Below are 17,594 nucleotides of genomic sequence, written 5' to 3' on the forward strand. Positions count from 1 at the left end.
TTCAAATGAGGAAGTAACAATAACCTATACATCCATGGGAAAAAATGTTCATTATCATTGAGTTTCTACCTCACCCTATTAGAAAACAAGACTACAAAAACTCTGGTAAGGTTGTAGGGGAAAAGGAACTTTTACAGTCTGTTGGTGGGAATGCAAATTAATACAGATACTATGGAAATCAGTACGGAGGTTCCTCAAAAAGTTTAAAAATCGAACTACCACATGGTTTTGCTGTATCATTTTTCTGGGAAGACACCCAAAAGGATCAAAGTCTGCTTCCTGCATAAAGATATCTGTTTACCCGTGTTTATCGCAGCGCTATTCACAATGGCCTAATTACAGAATCAGCCTAGTGCCTACCAACCGATGAATGGATAAAGAAAATGTGGTGGGTAGATACAATGCAGTATTTTTCGGCCATAATGAAGAATGAAATTATATCATTTGCTGGAAAATGGATGGCATTGCAGATCATCCTATTAAGGAAAATAAGTGTCTTTGTGGTACACAAAGACAAGTATCACTTACTTTCTCTCATTTGTGGAAGCTAAGGGGAAACAATAACAAAACAAAACACCAAGGCAGTTAAGGTAGAAAGGGGCCCCCTGGGGAGGTGGGAAAGGAAGGAAAAAGAGGACAGGAGGAGAGAGCTAAGGAAAGGTAGCTGAGGAGTAATATGATTAAAATATCCTGCACACATGTGTGGACATGTGTTTAATGCAATTTATGCAAGTTTAAAAACAAAAAGGAAAAGGAAAAGATCTGGGTTCTGGTGGCTCTTGCCTGTGATTTTAGCTACTGAGGAGGCTAAGATCTGGAGTTAGGGGTCCAAAGCCAGGTCCAAAAGCCATGAGACTCTCATCTCCAGTCAACCTACCAAAAGACCAGAAGTAGAGTAGTAGAGCACTAGCCTTGAGCACAAACACTCAGGGACAGCACCCAGGCCCTGAGTTCAAGCCCCATGACCAACAGAAAAGAAAATCAAGATCCACCATGCGTCATCCATAGTGTGACCTGCCAGCACCCCCAGTCTGTGGGGTCCCGTGGGTTGCAGAACTGGGGGGTTCTCAAATTCCAGTTCATCATGAGGGACCCAGACTGGCTCTTGAGCACCAAGACCACACCCCACTGAGCCCGTGTTTTCCTTATTCCCTGTCCCAGATGGATGCCCCACCCCCCACTCCTGCCTTTACAGCTGTGCTTCTGGAACCTTCCCTCCACCTGTCCAGAGGCTGCTGAGTGTCCCTTCCCGGATGTCAGCTCTATGTCATTGGAACACATCCCCGAGCTCATTCCCAAAGGAAGTGTGTGGGTTCGCTGCAGCAGCTGGCCTTCCTGCTGGAGACCCGAGGTGGCCCGTGGAGGAAGGGCCGCAAGGCAGAGCCAGACCACCACAAAAGAGAGAAGAGGACACGGGGGAGGCCCACATCCCCTCCAGTGCCCACGCTCAGAGACCTGCCGGCCTCTCACCCCACCTGGCCCACCTTCCCAGGCACCTCCCTCGGGAGCCCACGCAGGGCTCAGGGCACAGAGACTCTAACACCTGGGCCTGTCACAAAGCAAAGCCCACCCATGCTGCCTCCCTGTTCCTGACCTCTCCAGCATCTATCCGCTGTCTTTGAATTCATGTATGAATGCCCAACTCAACCTGCTTTTCCAGAAAGTACTCTACTTGATCACGAAGGCTTTTGCAGGCGGACAGGGTGAGCTGGGTGGCGATGTCAGTGGGAGTTTTTGTCTCTCTCCTCTGGGGGCAGGTCGGGGGCACCAAGTGTGCTTTGTGTTGGTTGCCATTGTTTTTGATCAGGTGCGCTCAGCGATGTCTCCTGGTCTTCGTCCAGGCTGGGCCAGCGCCCCTAGCTTTTAAACTTGGGATGGTGTGAAGCCGCAGGCCAGCCGGCTGGGCGGGGCGGGGCGGGGCTTTGCCTTACCCCTGCCGGCTGCACCGAGGAATTTGGGGGGTCATATTTTCCCAGGGAATCCACCCCTTGCAATGGAAATCTCTGTATTTATCAACTCATCATCACCATGTTCCTTGCTTGCAGAACAGTGCCTGTGCTCTGTGGCTTCCTCTTTCCCCCCACTCCCCCTCCTTCCCCCCCCGCCCCCACCCCGAGTTCTGCTCTGTCTGTGGAGGAAATCCACGGAGAGCCACAGAGGGAAGAGCCCCGGGCACAGGGCTGAGGTTGTAGGGAGTGGGGGGAGACAGGAGTGTGGCCTCCATAGTGGGCTGTGGAGTAGGAGGAGTCTGGGACAGCAGGTCCGGGGCCTGGGCAGCTGGGGGCGGGGAGGGGGGTAGAGTGGCAGTGGCCTGACCAAGGAGAATCCAAGCCATGGAGGAGGTGAGGATGGAGGAGGTGAGGATAGGCCCAGAGCCAGGCTGACCCTTAGCCCAGCAGCGGCCACACGGCCCTTGGTTCTTGGGGTAGGGCGCCTTGTGGAACCTAGAGGGGTGGGCATGCTGGAAGGACCACGGGCATGGGCCCCTTGGGGTCCTGGGACTGGAAGAGAAGCAAGGGACCCGGTTAGGAGTGTGAATGGGGACCCCACACCACCCATGTGAACGTTAAACTCCCTGAGCTCGGTATCCCACAATCCTTCTCTCCCCTTGCCATAGCAACCACCCTCCATTAACCAGGGAAGCCTCAGATGGAGTTCTTGGGTTCTTGGGGTTCTGAGCCTTCCCCTCCAGCTGGTCCTGCTTAGGGCTCCAGGGCTCCTGTGTCCCCTTGTCCCCCACCCCCATATCCCACCATACCCAGCAGAGACAGAGAGGAGGTCCCTCAGAATCTGAAGGGAGCCTTCTGGGCTGGAAAGTTCCAGATTCCAAGTTCCCAGAGCCTGGGTGTGAAGGGCTGAAGCCCTTAGCTTTGCGCCCCCACCCCACCTCCCACCCCGGCCACACTGGAAGAGTTGGAGTTGGGCCAAAGCAGGGCCCCTCAAAGAATGAGCCCCTGAACCCCCACCCCGGCCTGTGGGTATGGCCGTCACCCAAGGGGACCCAGCGTCGTCGCGGACGCACACACAAAAAACCAAAGAGACAGATATAAATCAGCCCTTGTCATTTATTCTCAAGGAAACAAGGTATTTTGCATGTCTGGGCTTGTGGTAAACGGAAAAGCTAAAAAGAGCGCCATGGACACTTCATTTTTTTAAACATTTTGGTCACAGAATTATCACTCCTCCTCCTCCTGTTCTCCGAATTTGGGACCGAATTAATGAACATGTCTCAAACCGCTATCTTTGAGCTTCTCCGTTTTGTTGCGTAAACTACACACTACACCAAACACACGAGGTGTGGATGGGCAGTCAGAATCCCAACACTCTCAGCAGATCTGGTTTCACCATAGAGTATGGAATGGACCATTTCTGCGTGCGTGAAGACCTCGGTGAGGCTGGCAGCGCGGCTCCACCCGCAGGGGTGGGCGCACGCGCGCGGGGGACGCTGTTGAATTTGGGTGGGGCGGCCTCAATCAGGTGCTAGTTGGTCTCGTGGGAAGGTAAAAGGGTGACCCTCGGAGGGGGCGTCTGCTCAGGACTCTCCAGTCCCACAGTATGGTATTCGCACCACGTGGCTTCCTGTGTAGGGAGACGAGGTATGCCCCCCACCCCTCCCGGGCTGTCCCCCACTGCCCACGTCCGGTCCACAGGTCTCTGCACATGCCTTCCACTGAGCAGGTGCTTGGAAATGCTCCCTGATTGGGTGAAGGGTGGATGATGAGTGGGTGAGGAGCAGGCGGGGTAGGAGCCAGGCCGGGGCCTGAGTTCTTCTCTACCCCATGGAGGTAAAAAACATAAAATGAAATAAATAAAACATAGGAGAACCAGATTGTTCCGTCCAATCTTGGAACTCTGCACAGGGGCGGGGGTGGGGGTGGGGGGCGCAGGACAGAACCGTCCGCGCCTTGATTAAGGTCTCACGCGGAGAGCAGCCAGGCTGGGCACCGAACAGCCGCCTGGCGCATGCCAACGATTCAGAATTTTTTTTGTCTTTTTTAAAATTTTGTTGATTTCTTAAAACAAACTCAAAACTATGAGATGGGAGGATGACGTGGTTCCGTGGGAAGGAGGGCTGAGGTTCTGGGGGAAGGGTTCTCAGGGCTTGTGGGTGGGAGAGCAAGGAGACCTGGGGGGAGGGAGGGAGGGGTGGGCCCCAGAGGGGCGGGGGGAGGGGGAACTTGAGGGGGAGGGGCTTGGTGGTGGAGAGGTAGAGGATGGGGCAGAAGGGGAACCTCAGGGTGCGGCTGGGGGGGGGGACCAACAGTGGTGAGGTGGAGCTTGGCACACTGCCAGTGATTGGGAACTTGGGGTGACCAGAGGAGGGAGGGGCTTGGGCTGAGGGCTTAGGAAGGACTGGGGCTCAACGCTTGGGTTGAGGGAGGGCCGGGCGGGGCACTTGGGGGTGCTGGTCGGGCAGGCTGGGCGGGCAGTCAGGGGGAGGAGGAGTCCGGGCTGGGGGCCGTGATGGGGTTGATGTGTATGGCGGTGACGCACATGACGGATGTGGTATGGCTGTGATGCACATGACGCGGATGAGGAAGGCAATGAAGGCAGGTAAACACGGCACATCCTACTTAATAGAGCTAAGAGTATAAATTCTTCTCTAAATAATTTAAGAAGCAAAATAGTCTCAACTGGTACCCAAAGGGCTGTGTAGCGGCCGCCGAACTACGGCGCCGGGCAGCTACACAGAGCTCCGTCCCATTGCTTTCTAGTTTTTTTTTTTTTCTGCAAAAAAGATAGATGCTCTCTCCAAAACACAGAAAAAAAAATAATAATAATAAAGACACCCACAAGAAAGAAACCAAAAGTCAAATTCCTAATTTAGAAGCTGGCTAGGTGTTCTGGGATCTGAGGGTTATTCACTGAGCAACACAAAAGTCAGCGTCCAGACCGGACGCTGCTCACAAGCCACCATTTCCACTAAAACTCCGTGAAAACCTGGGTGGGGGTTGGTGCTGCAAACTCAGATTCTGCCAGGGGGGGCACTTGCGGTTCAAGGTTCAAGACTCCAGGGGCCTCTCTACTCTAGAAGGGAGGAAGGCAGGCATTAAGTGTGGGGGTTCAGAGGTAAGGTTGGGGTGAGGGGCCTGGCTGCCTGAGTGGCAACTCCAGATGGCACAGAGTTATGACTCCAAGGGGCCAGGTTGTTGTTTTTTTTCCCCCTCAAATGGGAGGCAGCCAGGAGGCGCCCCCTCTGAGGAATGCATTGGGAATCGGTGCCATGTCAAGTGTGCCTCCAGGATAGGCCAAGACCATTAGGATCCTAGGATGAGACTGAGTCTCCATCAGATCCTTATTCTTAGGGTCGGAAGTGTTCGGAATATTCCCCCTCGCTCCTCATTCTGAGGTTTCCAGCCAGAGAGGATTTTGGTGGTGGGTGGGTGTTCCAACCCCTCCTAGAGAAGGAGGGGTGGGGGAGGAGGTGGGCCTGGGATTGGGGTGGGTGACTCGCTGAGCGGGGCTGGGATGGGGTCCTGAACCCCTCTCCTGTCCTTCCCCCCCTCAGCTGCCAACCCAGGACTCGCGCTCTCTCTCTCTCTCCTCTCTCTCTCTCTCTCCTCTCTCTCTGCTTGTCCTACAGCCACTGCACTCTGCGAAGTCACAAAGCAATCAGAAAGATCTAAGGGCGGTTGCGGTGTGAGGCCGGATGTGAGTGCGAGTTGGATGTGGCACATGAGACTTAACGAACGAAAGAGATTTTTTTTTAGCTGCTTTTCACAGTGGGTGGTCATGCACAAGACTCGTATGGTTCCACAAGGACCCGGGTGGCCGAGACCCCCTGGGGAGAGGGCGTCGGGGCACCCAGCCCTGGTTCCGTTACCATGTTTTTTTTTGGTCTTTTTTGATATTTTGCTATTTAGAGTTTAGAATAACATACTTATTTCTCTTAACTCGTGTAAGGATTGAAATTCTTATTATTCTCATCATTATTTGTAATCATGCATTAAGAGGGAGAAAGGAGGATTCACTTGGCATTAGCGTGTCACACGGCCACACGATGACAGTAGAGAAGCGCAGCAGGTTCACCAGGTTTGACACAAACGCCACCACAAAGCTGAGCACAGACCGCATCTAAGGGAGCTTCTGCAGAACCCCGGGGGGGAGGGGGAGGGGGGGAGGAGGGGCCTGCAGGTAAGGGGAGGGGGGTGCTGCTTAGATCTCCTCCTCGCCGGCCTCCTTGTGGAAGGGGCTGGCATCCACCTTCTCGGGGAAGATGATGTTGACGGCCAGCTCCTCTCCACCGCTGTACTGCAGCAGCAGGCTCTTCTTCTGGCGCAGCATGTGGTTGTAGCGCAGGTTGGCCACCCAGGCCTCGCACTTGTTGAGGAACACGATGCCCACGGTGCCCAGCACCACCAGGCTGGTGAGCACGCCCAGGATGGTGAAGCAGATGGCCTGGCCCTCGGTGAGGGGCGGGCTGCTCTTGCTGAGCTCTTTCATGGACACCTTGAGGACGCGGTGCTCAGGCTGCTGCACGGGCAGCTCGTGCACCCCGGGGGTCAGGCGGTAGGTGAGCCCGTAGCCGCTGGGCAGGTGGGTGACCTGCGCGGGGGTGGCCGCCCGCTTCTTGGCGCAGGTGGGGCCCGTGAACGGGGGCTTGCACAAGCACTCGTAGCTCACCTGGGCCTGGGTGTGCTGCAGGCAGGTGCCCCCGTTCTGGCACGGGTTGCTGGCGCAGGTGGTGACCGGGCGGCTGCAGGTCTTGTCGATGAAGCCGGCGGGGCAGCGGCAGCGGAAGTCGCCCCCGATGTCGGTGCAGACGCCGGCATTCTCGCACGGGTTGGGGGTGCAGCTGTTGGCCACGATCTCGCAGAAGTTGCCCGAGAAGCCAGGGGGGCACAGGCAGGAGGCATGGGAGGCCCGGCCCTCATCGTCCACGCAGGTACCTCCGTGCTGGCACGGGGAGCTGGAACACAGGGCGGGGGTGGGGGGAGGGACAGGGCCCTCTGGGAGTCTGGGCTAGGACAGAGGCAGAGGCGCAGGGAGAGGGGAGGCCTGGCTCCTCCAGAGAGAAGGAGGGAGGGGGTCACATACCCAGGATGGGCCTCCGAGAAGGAGGCTCACCATGGTCCAAGGATGGGGTACCCACCACCCCCATCACGAGGCCAGCCTGGAGTAGACCTGACACCCCATCCCCCCACACCCCACGTCAGGAGACCCACATGCTCCCTCGCCCCTCACTTCATTTCTCCAGCCAGAGGACTGATGGTCAATCACCAGACAGATGGGGAAACTGAGGCTGGGAGAGGAATCACCAGTGACAGCCCAAGTTTGGAAGGAGACCCCAGCCCCAGGCTCAAGTCCCTGGGCTGCTGGCATAACCGAGCTAGAAGGGACATGGCTCAAATCCCCCCCCCACCCCGAGGGAAGGTGGGGGCTGAGGGAGCGAGGCTGGAGCACAGTGTCTGTCTGTCTATCTGTCTGCGGTGGGCTGTTTCACTGAGGCCCATCCACCCGCGGGCAGCGAGCAAACCCAAGCTGTGTGCTCAAAGCAGAGCACACAGCAGTTAATGGAAGCGCTTTCAAAGACGCAAGCTCTCTGTCATGTGGTAAATGCCAAAACTCCAAAGGAAGAAAGAGCCCTAAATACAAGAAGCAAGTGTGGCTGGTCGGGGGCCTAGGACGCTGAACAGCTGGGCTCTGGGCCTTTCACAGTCCCCCAGGGCTCTATTGTGACCCACTGGTTCAAGTCTCTTAGAGAGAAGAGTAAGAAGGCTCAAGTCTGGCTTTGTTTTGTTTTGTTTTTTTCCCCTCGTTATACACAGCAATGGGGGTGTTCAGTGATGATCCCCTCAGCTGACCCCCTGACGAATACAGACCTTTAGACACCACCCTCTGATCTAGCTGCGGGTTAGGCACCTTCCTGGGTTCTATTTGAGAACACCCCCCTCCCTCCTCAGCTGCTGGTTGGGGACTGGGTACCTTCCTTTGAGATCTTGAATGTAGACTCTGCCTCAGGCTCTCTGCCCCCACCCCCGGCCCAATCTAAGTGTGAGAGCTACTGGTGTGTGTGTGTGTGTGTGTGTGTGTGTGTGTGTGTGTGTGTGTGTGTGTGTGTGTGTGTGTGTGTGTGAACGAGGCTGAGGGGATGGGAAGCCCACTTTCCTCTTTCAGAGACCCCCCCATGCCTCCCCACATCTCAGGTTCTGAACCCCAACATCACCCCTGCAGTAAGTAAGTGGTTTTTGCAAACACCTTGGCCCTGCTGAACTCTGATCTCTTATTCCTTCCTTACCTGAGGACAAGATGCCGCTCAGAGCCCGCCTCCTTCCCTGTTCCCAAGCTACCTGTCACTCACAGGCAGCAGGACTTGGGAACACCAGGGGAATATGAAATTGCCTTGGGGGGGGGGAATTTATGGAAATGGCACCTTTCTCCCTAACTCTCCCATCAGAGGGGTCTGCGGGGGAGGGGCCAGGGAGGGCCTCCCTTCTTTGTGGGCACATAGGTCCAATAGAGTCAGTCTGAAAGAGGCTTTTAGGGGTAAGAAACGGCATCAAAAACAGCCTTCCCTGGGCCGAGCAGAGTGAGGAAGGCAGTGTTTACCCATTGATCACACACGGCCCGTCCTTCTTCTCGCAGTCCTTGCCAGAGTACCCTGGGGCGCAGGAGCATTCGTACTGGCCATTGTCTAGGTTCACGCAGGTCCCATTGTTGGTGCAGGGGGTGGAGATGCAAGGCCGGATATCTGGGGGACAGAGAAAATCAGAGGCCCCCAGTGAGGTGCGTCGGACCCCGAGGGAGCTGCCGAATGGCTCTGCTCTAGGAGTTTCTACTGAGAGGACATAATGACTGCTCCCGACCCCCCCCCCCCAAAAAAAACCCCTAGGAGATGAATACATTAAAGGCTGGAAAACTAAAGTGGCTTGCTGTGTGGAAAGGAGCTACGGCTACTACTATTCAGCAGACTGCTAGCTGCACCCTCTTCTTGTCCTGCCCCTTACCAAGATGGTGTCCCTGAGCTGAGATGCTCTGGGCTCCCCCCTCCCCGCCCTCTCCCACCAGGCCCAGCTTCCTATGATTAGGGAAGGAGTCTTCACGTCTTCACCACCACCGCCTGCCCTTCATACTATGCCATCAAAGACCCCAGCAGAGGAACAAGAAAGCTGACCTCTCCCCACCTCCAACTCCCTCCCCACCCCCACTGCTTCAGGTTCCCAACTAAAGGGGTCTGAGGTCAAAAGGCTGCATCTTCTCAAGGCAGCAAAATTAGAGCTATTTATTGGATGCTGGTACATTTGCACTGTCTCTTAACACCCGGTGTCAAGCTCACTTCATTATTCAGGCTCAGGAAGCCAGGGCGGAGCTGAACAAAGATGTCTGGGGTGAGGGTTCGCTGAGGTAGAGACCCCAGCTCTAAGCAGGGCCTGAAAGGCTCCTTCCCCAGCGGCCCTGCCCACTGCCGCAGGGCTGCAGAGTTCAGCTCCTGCCCTCCCCGTGCCTCAGTCTCCCTCCATACAAAAGGAAGGGCTCTCTCACACACACACACTTTTTCTCTCTCTGGCTGATCCCCTAGGGTTTTCTGTCAGTTAAGTGGGCCTGGCAGCAGGACGGAAGTCCAGGCAGGCCTGGGCTCTCCTCCGCTCACACCACACGTGTGTAGATTTTCTTTTCTTTTTCCCCCCTCTTTTCAAAGAGACCCGCGCCCTGGTGAAGACCGCAATACATCAACCAGAAAAAGGCTGAACGCCATGTTGATGGACTCTCCCTGGGAAACCGGCATGGTGGCGGGAACATAAAAAGGAGGATTTATCTTTCCCGGATAGAGCAGGCACTGCTTTAGCACAGGGAGGCTCCACAGCCAGCTCCTAATTTTCTGCCCCTAGCTCGTTTGTCACTCAGAAGCTTCAATTTAAGATATAAGAGCTAGAAATCACCCCTCCAAACACACACACACACACACACACACACACACAAACCTCAACCTCTCCTCACCCTGAAATGCCAAATCTAAGTACTAAGGGAGGACCCCTAAAGCCGGGCAGGGCTCAGCTCTAACGAGAGACTGGGGGTGGGTCTCCTCAGAGACTGCAGCTGTGGCCACAGCAGGCAAAAGGAGAAAGGGCTGGCAAATACCCAGTGGCTAATCCCTCCCTCCCTCCCTCCCGGGGACCCCAGCCTGTCCAGGCTGCCTGGTGTGGAGGGGATCTAACCCAGGACCCAAAGAGAGAGGGTCTCGAAAGCTCCAGGCATGGGGCTCTGTGTTCATATACCAGGGAGGGTAAGCTCTAAGCTAAAAGTCTAACCCTGATCCCTAATAGTCGTTTTCTCCTAACCCCCCAATACCCAAGCCGTTCAAAGCAGCAGCTGCTGCTGCTGCTGTGGGCTGAGGGGCTGAGCGTGAGTCAGCTGCAGGTAAAACCTTGCATCATATGGGGGGGGGGGTTATGGCGCAGAGACAGTTTGAGCAGAGGTCCTTTTGTTGCTCTGACCCTCAGTTTCCCCATTTGTACCACCACAGTCTGCTATGGTTGGGAGGAAGGAAGCCCAGGAACAATTGTCTGTGCTGTTGCTGGGAGATTTTTCTAGAATTTCAGTTTGCTTGGACTTTGGGATGGGTTTTAGTGAGAAAAGACTACAAGGTCCATTTTGCAGTTTGAAAACTGCAGCAAAGACAGGCCACTCTGTGACTGGTGTGTGTGTGTGTGTTTGTGTGTGTGTGTGAAATTAAATGACAAAGATGGCCTAAATCTAATCTGTACTTTCACCCCTTTTAGCCTTTCCTTCCCCAGCTCCCATCCTATCTGGCCCCCAATCCTGTGGGTCTTCCCTACCCTAAGAATGCCCTAGCACCCTCTCCTGATTTTGTTTCTTGATGTCTAAGCCCTGAGCTGAGGGGGGTGCTTGCCCATCTCTGCAAGTCACAGACCTACACGGGCTGCCTGCAGTCTGGGGTCCAGGGGCTTAGTTGTGTATGGGGGGGTTGTTTTGTAACTCTTTATTCAACAGGCAGGTCCTCAGACCCCCTTCTGCGGGTGCTAGAGGTGAAGAAAGCAAAGTCCCTACCTTTGGAGAGGTGCTGGGGGGCACAGAATGGGTACCTACAAAGCGCCCTACTTGTGCTGGGAGGAGGCCCACCTGAAGAGGAGGGGAAGGAAGGGAAGGGGGGCAGCCTGACCCCCCTGGGAGGCCAGGGGATCGGGCTGAGGGTGGGCAAAGGTGGGTGCCCACCTATATCGCAGAGTTTGCCATCCCAGCCAGGCTTGCAAATACACTGCCAGGGCTTGTCGCAGAATCCGTTCACACAGCCGAGAGAGGTCACACACTGGTCACACATGGGGCCCTGCCAGCCAGGCTCACACCTGCGGGAGGGAGCGGGAAAGACAGGACCGCATGAGAGAGCAGGGGCGGGGGTCCACGGGGGGCCGGGGAGAAGACCCTTGGAGGGGAAGCCCACACAGAGGCGGCCTAGGGGGTCTCTCAGCATCCATCACCTGAATGCAAACCCTGGAGAGGGAAGTGCTGAGGCCCAGACACACGAGGGTCCCAGGAGTCCGGAGAACTGCGTTTGCCGCAGTGGCCCGCAGTGGTCTCTTCCTGCTCCAGCTCTCCTGGCCCCCACCTCGTCCGCCCCCGCTTCCTTCTCCCTCTCGCTCTCCCCCCCACCCCACCAGTTTTCTGCAGGAGCGAAGAAGATGTGACGCAGTTTTATTACCAAGCTCCCATCTCTTCACCCCCCCTCCCAACTCCATGGCTCCTCAGGATTCTGCCTTGGACCCCCACAAGCTGCAATTACCTGCAGTTCTTGTCCCCCTTGCAGAATCCATTTATGGGGTCGCAGGATGGGATGCATTCAGTTCCTGGGATATGAGAAAGGTGACAATTCACCCCACAAGGCCGGGGTGTGGGGGACATGAGCCTGATCCCCTCTCTTTCCCCAGCAGCCCGCTAACCCCCTTTGGGGGGGTTAACAAGGGCCCTCTGGGGTGCTGCTAGCCTGGCACACAGTAGGGAGGTCTGATCTGCCATGCTCCCAGCTGTGGGGTGACCACGGTGCACTCACCCTGAAAGCAAAACAGAGGCAGGCACCTCTTCCTTGCCCCCCACCCAGGAAAACATGACACCGTGAGTACCCCCCCTAAGAGCTGGGATATGGAACAGTAAAAGGAAACCTTTTGACCACTAGACATTTGCCTAAACCCTCATTCTGGCAAAGTGAGCTTTGAAAAAGGGACCTGTTTTTCGAGAGGTGTCCGTTCTGGGGGAAAGCTGGGACAGGTTCGCGGGCCGCTTCCCAGGTAAAGGGATTGGAATGGATTATTTTATTTTCGGATAAAACATGGTCGACTCTTCCCCTTCCCCCTCCCCACCCTACACTCTCCGCATTAAGAACGACGCAAGCCTTCCGCACCGGCTGAGATTCCACCACTGTTGGGATGCTGACACTTTAATAGTCACCTGCTGTATGCATTCACTCAACTAGCTCCTCGGCTTTCCAGACAGCACCCCCCCCCCAAAACCACTGGCGCAGTGGGGGGGGGGCGGGCTCGCGCAGCCGGAGACAGATGGCCGCGGCGACAGGAGTGTCGCAGCCCCTCACCTAGAGACGCAGCACCGCGCGGAGGGGGCTCGGCCTGCGCCCCCCGAGCGGGGCCGGGGGCTTCGGCGGAGAACTGGGGAGGGGGGCTACGACGGCCAAGACAGCCCCCCTTCGGGGCCCCCCAAAACCGGCTCTCCAACACGCAAGCAAGGGACATCGCTAAAGTTGCGCCCCGAAGCTTTTTTTTTTTTAACAGAAGACCTTCCTTCTCTCCGTCCCCGCCGCCTCACTCCGCGGAGCGGGAAGGGGCTGGGGTCCCCCACCTCCCCGACACCTCCTCTGGGACCCCCTCCCACCCTCACGGCCGAGCTGGACGCGCCGGGGCGGCGGGGAGGGCGAGCCGGGCACCGCGCGCGCGGGGCTTAGGGTTAGGTGGGACGGGCGGGAGTTGGGGCGCACGGGACGGGGCGCGCGCGGCGCGCGCGGGGGTCTCCGGGCAGCCGCCGGCCGGGCCGCCGCGGCGGGGGGCTCGCTTACCACGGGTGCTGCGGCCGATAGCCAGCAGGAGCAAGAGGACGCGCAGGAGGGCTTCGGTCCCGATCATCGCGGGGCGGCCGGGGTCGCGGTCCGGGGAGCGGGGCGGGCGCCGATCCGGCTCCGGGCGCCGCGCTGGGCTTCTGGTTGTGGACGCTGAAGGGGGCGCGGGCGCGCGGCGAGGGGAAAGCCAGGGCTGCACCGGGCTGCGCGCTGCTCTCCGCCGCCGCGAGGAGCTGCCGCCGCCGCCGCGCGCGCCGCCCTTTCGTACCGCCTCCCCCCCCCCGCCCGCGGCCCCCGCCCCCGCCCCCGCCCCGCGCGCGCGGGGCCGGCGCCGGCCAGTCCCGCTGACCCCCGCCCCTCCCGAAGCCGCCTCCCCCCCTCCCAGGCGGCGGCGCCCGGAAGCCCGCGCGGATACCCGGGCGCACTCGAGGCTGGACGGGTTACCTGCGCGCCTTCTGCGGCGGGGCCGCGGCGGGATGGCGGAGCGGCCGGCCGGCCGGCGGGATGTCGGGGCGGGCGGCGGGGCCGGCGGGCGGGCGGGCGGCGGGGATGGCGCAGGCCCGCTCCAGGCGGGCGCGGCGGCGGCGGCGGCGGCGGCGGCGATCGGTCCCGGGCCGCGCCGGCGAAGCGCGCCGCGTCCCGCGCGCACACCCACACGCGGGACGTCCCGCACGCACACGGGACGTCCCGCACACGCGCCCCGCGCCTCACAGACCCAGCAGGATCCAGACACACAGCACGAAGACGTGGAAAATGCACATGATCACACAGGCACTCACGAAAACTGCCAGGAAGAGTCGCAAGTCCTTGTACTCCCGGGCCATGGTGGGGCAGGGGTCCTGAAGACCCCCTGGCGGGGCCTACACACGTGCAACCGTAACACACACGACAACACAATCACACCCCCGCAGAGGGCAGGGGTCACACCCCAGGGGTCTCCCGGACCCTCGGTCACCGTCCCCAAGCAGTGGCTGGGCGCAGCTCGGAGATCTGGGGCTTCTTCGGGCAGGTGCGTGTCTTCCACAGGGAGACAGGCGGAGCGCGCGCACACCTGACCAGATGGGGCGGCCCCCAAGCCCCCTGCCGAGGCCCCAGCGTCCAATCCCCTCCGCCCGCGCACGCCGGTGTCACACTGAAACATAAACACATACACAGCCCAAGAGTCACCGGTACCCGCGCTGGCGCCCCCCCCCCCACGCACACATAATGAGGCTCTTGGTCACATGCTCAGAACAACACACGCATCGAGTCTCCCAGCACCCAAGGCTCCCGACACGCCGCGAATCCATCTTGGTGCTGCGCACTGACAATCGCACCAATGTGTCACTTGCGCGCAGCCACACACAAGACGAGCAATATTCCAGACCCCCCCAGGAGACCCCGGCCCGGGGGGGGCGTGGGGAGGGGTCAGCCATGACCACTCGGACAGATACCTGCTTGGTCCCTAGAGAAGGGCCTCTACAGGCCTCACCCCACGATGCCAGTCCCCGCTCACAGCCCAGCCACAGATGAAACCCTCCAGTCTCCAGGGAAGCCCCCTCCCCAATCCATAAGCTCAGGGGGGGGAAAAAACCCCAAAAGAATAAATAAAAATTAAAATTAAAATTAAAAAATTAAAAAATCCCCCAAAAAAACAAACCGGGAAAAAAAGAGGTAGGGGAACTGTCGTCTGCAGCCAGCCCCCTGAAAGAGGGTCAGGATTTGGGGATGGTCTTTGGCAGGATGCTTAATTTGCATAGATGATGAAATTCCATCTAGATCTCTGCTGCTGCTGTGGAGCTGTGGCTTAAGTGGCAGAATGCTAGACTTGAGTGACAAAGCTAAGGGACAGTGCCCAGGTCCTGAGCTCAAGCCCCCTGTACCAGTGCACACGCAGCATGCGTGCGCGCGCGCTCAAGTGCACACACACACACACACACACACACACACACACACACACACACACACAGTCTGCTATATCTCTGGTGCAGTACAGTGAGCTTGTGTCTGCCCAGTCACAGTCTTCTCGTTCTCCACAGTACTTGGGGGAGAGTGTGCGTTTGGGAACCTGGAGGTGCGGCCCCCCGTCCCCAGGGCCCATCTGACCACTTGAAGACACACTGTTGGGCTTAGGGAAGAAGGTCGCATATAGGTTCCTGGAGCCAGCACTCCTTGGAGCTGCTATATGCTGGTTCTACCCTGAGGGAGATGGGGAGTGGAAGGAGGGGACACACACCCCCTTCTGAAGGGGGACGCTGTTGGAAATGGCTTCAAGGTGCACTGAAAGGAGTGTTTGGGCTGCCTGCTACATGCCACATGCCCCTGAATTTTTGTAGTCCCTCTGGCTTCCCCAGGGTCTTCCCTCAAGCCAATAAACTGAGTCTAGCACAGCAGGTGTTTTGTACTAGGTCCCTCCTTGGCTAGAGCAAGAATAAGACCATGGCCAGCAGCTGAGAGCCTGAGTAGCTGCTGTCACCAAGGGCTCTCTGGCCCTCCATCCTCTCTTCCCTCCTCTAGAGGCCCCGACTTCAGTCTCCAAGATTAGTTCTCATAGCAGGCAGACCTGGGAGGGGTAGGTTCTCAGCCGGAGCCCATGGAAGACACAGGTGTCTTGGACTGGATAAAACCCTCCCAGACTCCTGTTCAAGTCAATGGAGGGGAGAGCCGCTGGAGAGAGCACAGAGGGGCCGCCCCCACCTAGACTCCTTCCCCACCCAGGCTCCTTCCTGCCCTTGTCCTCCGTGGAAAGGGAGGGAGGCTGGCATCCTCACCCAGGGGAATAACAGTCCAGTGGCCACTGGCTTAGCCTGAAAGGCCAGTCTCTGGGCAGAGGGGCAGGAATCCCAGCCTCCCCCCCACCCCACCCCGCGCTTTCTCTGAGCTCTGCTTTCTTGCCTCTGCTCACGGAAGACACACCTGCCCCCGGCGGAACTCCAGCAGAAAAGTTCTGTTCTTGAAAGTCCTAGCGACAGCCTTTCCCGTCCTTTCTCCTACTCTGCCACGGGTGCTTCTGCTTCCGCCAGCTCGAGAGCTCCAGCAGGATCTCTCTGACCGGGGTCCCCTTCAAGGGAATCCCGCACGGCAGCGGTGGGGTGGGCGAGGGGAGAGGGGCGGGAGGGGGGGGGGCTCTGACCAGACTTACAAGCCCGGGGGCTTTGTGTTGGTTTTTTCTGGTCTCCATAAAAGCATTTGTAAACTCCGGGGGCTGATGATTTCTTTGTAGCAAGCAGATGCCGGAGAAAAGGGGTCGCGGAGGAGCGTTCTGGAGGGGCTGCGGGGACTGTCACAGACTGCGAGGCCGCACAGAGAGAATGAAAATGCCAATCCAGTCCCTGGGGGAGCGATCAGCACAGTCTGCTGCGACAAGCCGAGCCGGGCCAGAGGCTGAGGGACTGCGCTGCCCGGCCCCTCCCCGCGCCCACCGCCGCCCTGTGGGGACTCTCACCTTGGACCTCACGGGGGCTCAACCCCCCACCCCATGCTCTGCCCACCCACCCCTTGCTGCCATTGGAACTCATGGACTGGGCTGCCTTCTTTGGAGCGAGCTGAGCCGTTCCTTTCTGCCAAAGGAATGATGGTTTTACAGCCCCCAGCCCCTGGTGGGCAGGGTGAGGAAAGCAAGTGGAATTTGTTTCCAGAGATCCACACAACCCAGCCAAAGAAGGATCCTTGGTGACATTTTCTGAGGGAACTAAGAAAAATGTGTGTGGCAGGTGGAACTGGAAGGGCATCAGAGAGTGGCTAGTCCCAAAGACGGAGGGCACCTGGGGCTTCACCCCCCCCCCCCATCCTGTACTCCCACACCCCTGGTTACCTTGGCTCTAGGCTTTGTTTCTGGAGACTGGGTTGTGGTTTGGGAGGTGTCTGAGCCACCATGGATCCTTCCCACATGGTACAGATAGGGAAATGGAGGCCACGTGACATCTCACAGGTACATTTGTTCTTTCTCCCGAAACCATACCTGCCTGGTGCTCACCCCAAAGGAAGATAGGTAACCAATGCCTGTTAAGAGTCCTAGAGCTGGGTGCCCGTGGCTAACATCTGTAATTTTCACTACTTAGAAGGCTGAGAGCTGAGAATTGAGGTTCAAAGCCAGCCTAGGCAAAAACGTCCAGGAGACTCTTATCTCCAATGAACCACCAAAAAAAAAAAAAAAAAACCAGGAGTGGTACAGTGGCTCAAGTAGTACAGTTCTAACTGTGAGCAAATTAAAAAAAGAGAGAGAGAGAGATCAGGGACACAGTACCCAGACCCTGAGTTCAGACTCTAGGAAAGGCACCAAAAAGGTGAGGTGGGAGAATTGGAGAAAAATTTGGTTTTGTTTTTTTTTTCTGTCAAGGAAAGGGGCTGAGGGTGGACGATGGAGAATGGATGAGGGGCACACCTGGCACATTTTGGCTCAAGAATATTGATCATTTGGTTTCAAATTCAATCAGAGAGACAGCTCTTCAGTTTCAAGTGGCAGGGAACAGGGAACATGGCCAAGGAGGCCGGAAGTGTGGGACCCCATGGTGGGGGGAAGCCTGGAGAAACTACTGACAGCCCCCACCCCTTAAGATCCTGTGAGCTGGGAGGGGCTCCACGCCGCCCCGGT

At 57.7% G+C, this 17,594-nt stretch overlaps 1 protein-coding gene across 1 annotated transcript; it reads right to left on the reverse strand.

The window, feature by feature from the left end:
• Positions 1–5,656: 5,656 nt before the first annotated feature.
• Positions 5,657–13,207, reverse strand: Dlk1 (delta like non-canonical Notch ligand 1). The gene is made up of 5 exons (XM_069997779.1): positions 13,022–13,207; positions 11,741–11,804; positions 11,176–11,306; positions 8,551–8,692; positions 5,657–6,910 (listed from the first exon to the last, which is right to left on the reverse strand). The coding sequence occupies exons 1-5, from the start codon at positions 13,086–13,088 to the stop codon at positions 6,157–6,159; spliced, it is 1,158 nt and encodes a 385-aa protein (XP_069853880.1). The 5' UTR covers positions 13,089–13,207; the 3' UTR covers positions 5,657–6,156.
• Positions 13,208–17,594: the final 4,387 nt, after the last annotated feature.

Source organism: Dipodomys merriami, unplaced genomic scaffold (assembly GCF_024711535.1).
Source record: "Dipodomys merriami isolate MVZ:Mamm:240054 unplaced genomic scaffold, mDipMer1.0.p SCAF_50, whole genome shotgun sequence".
Taxonomy (NCBI): Eukaryota; Metazoa; Chordata; class Mammalia; order Rodentia; family Heteromyidae; genus Dipodomys; species Dipodomys merriami.

Bases quoted from the DNA above. Each gene is read 5' to 3' on its own strand.
- Dlk1 (XM_069997779.1), bottom strand. From the start codon at position 13,088: ATGATCGGGACCGAAGCCCTCCTGCGCGTCCTCTTGCTCCTGCTGGCT. The intron at 11,805-13,021 runs GTAAGCGAGCCC...CTCATATCCCAG, and splicing joins TATCGGCCGCAGCACCCGTG to GAACTGAATGCATCCCATCC. The intron at 6,911-8,550 runs GTAAACACTGCC...CCTGTGTTCCAG, and splicing joins GGGCCGTGTGTGATCAATGG to CTCCCCGTGCCAGCACGGAG.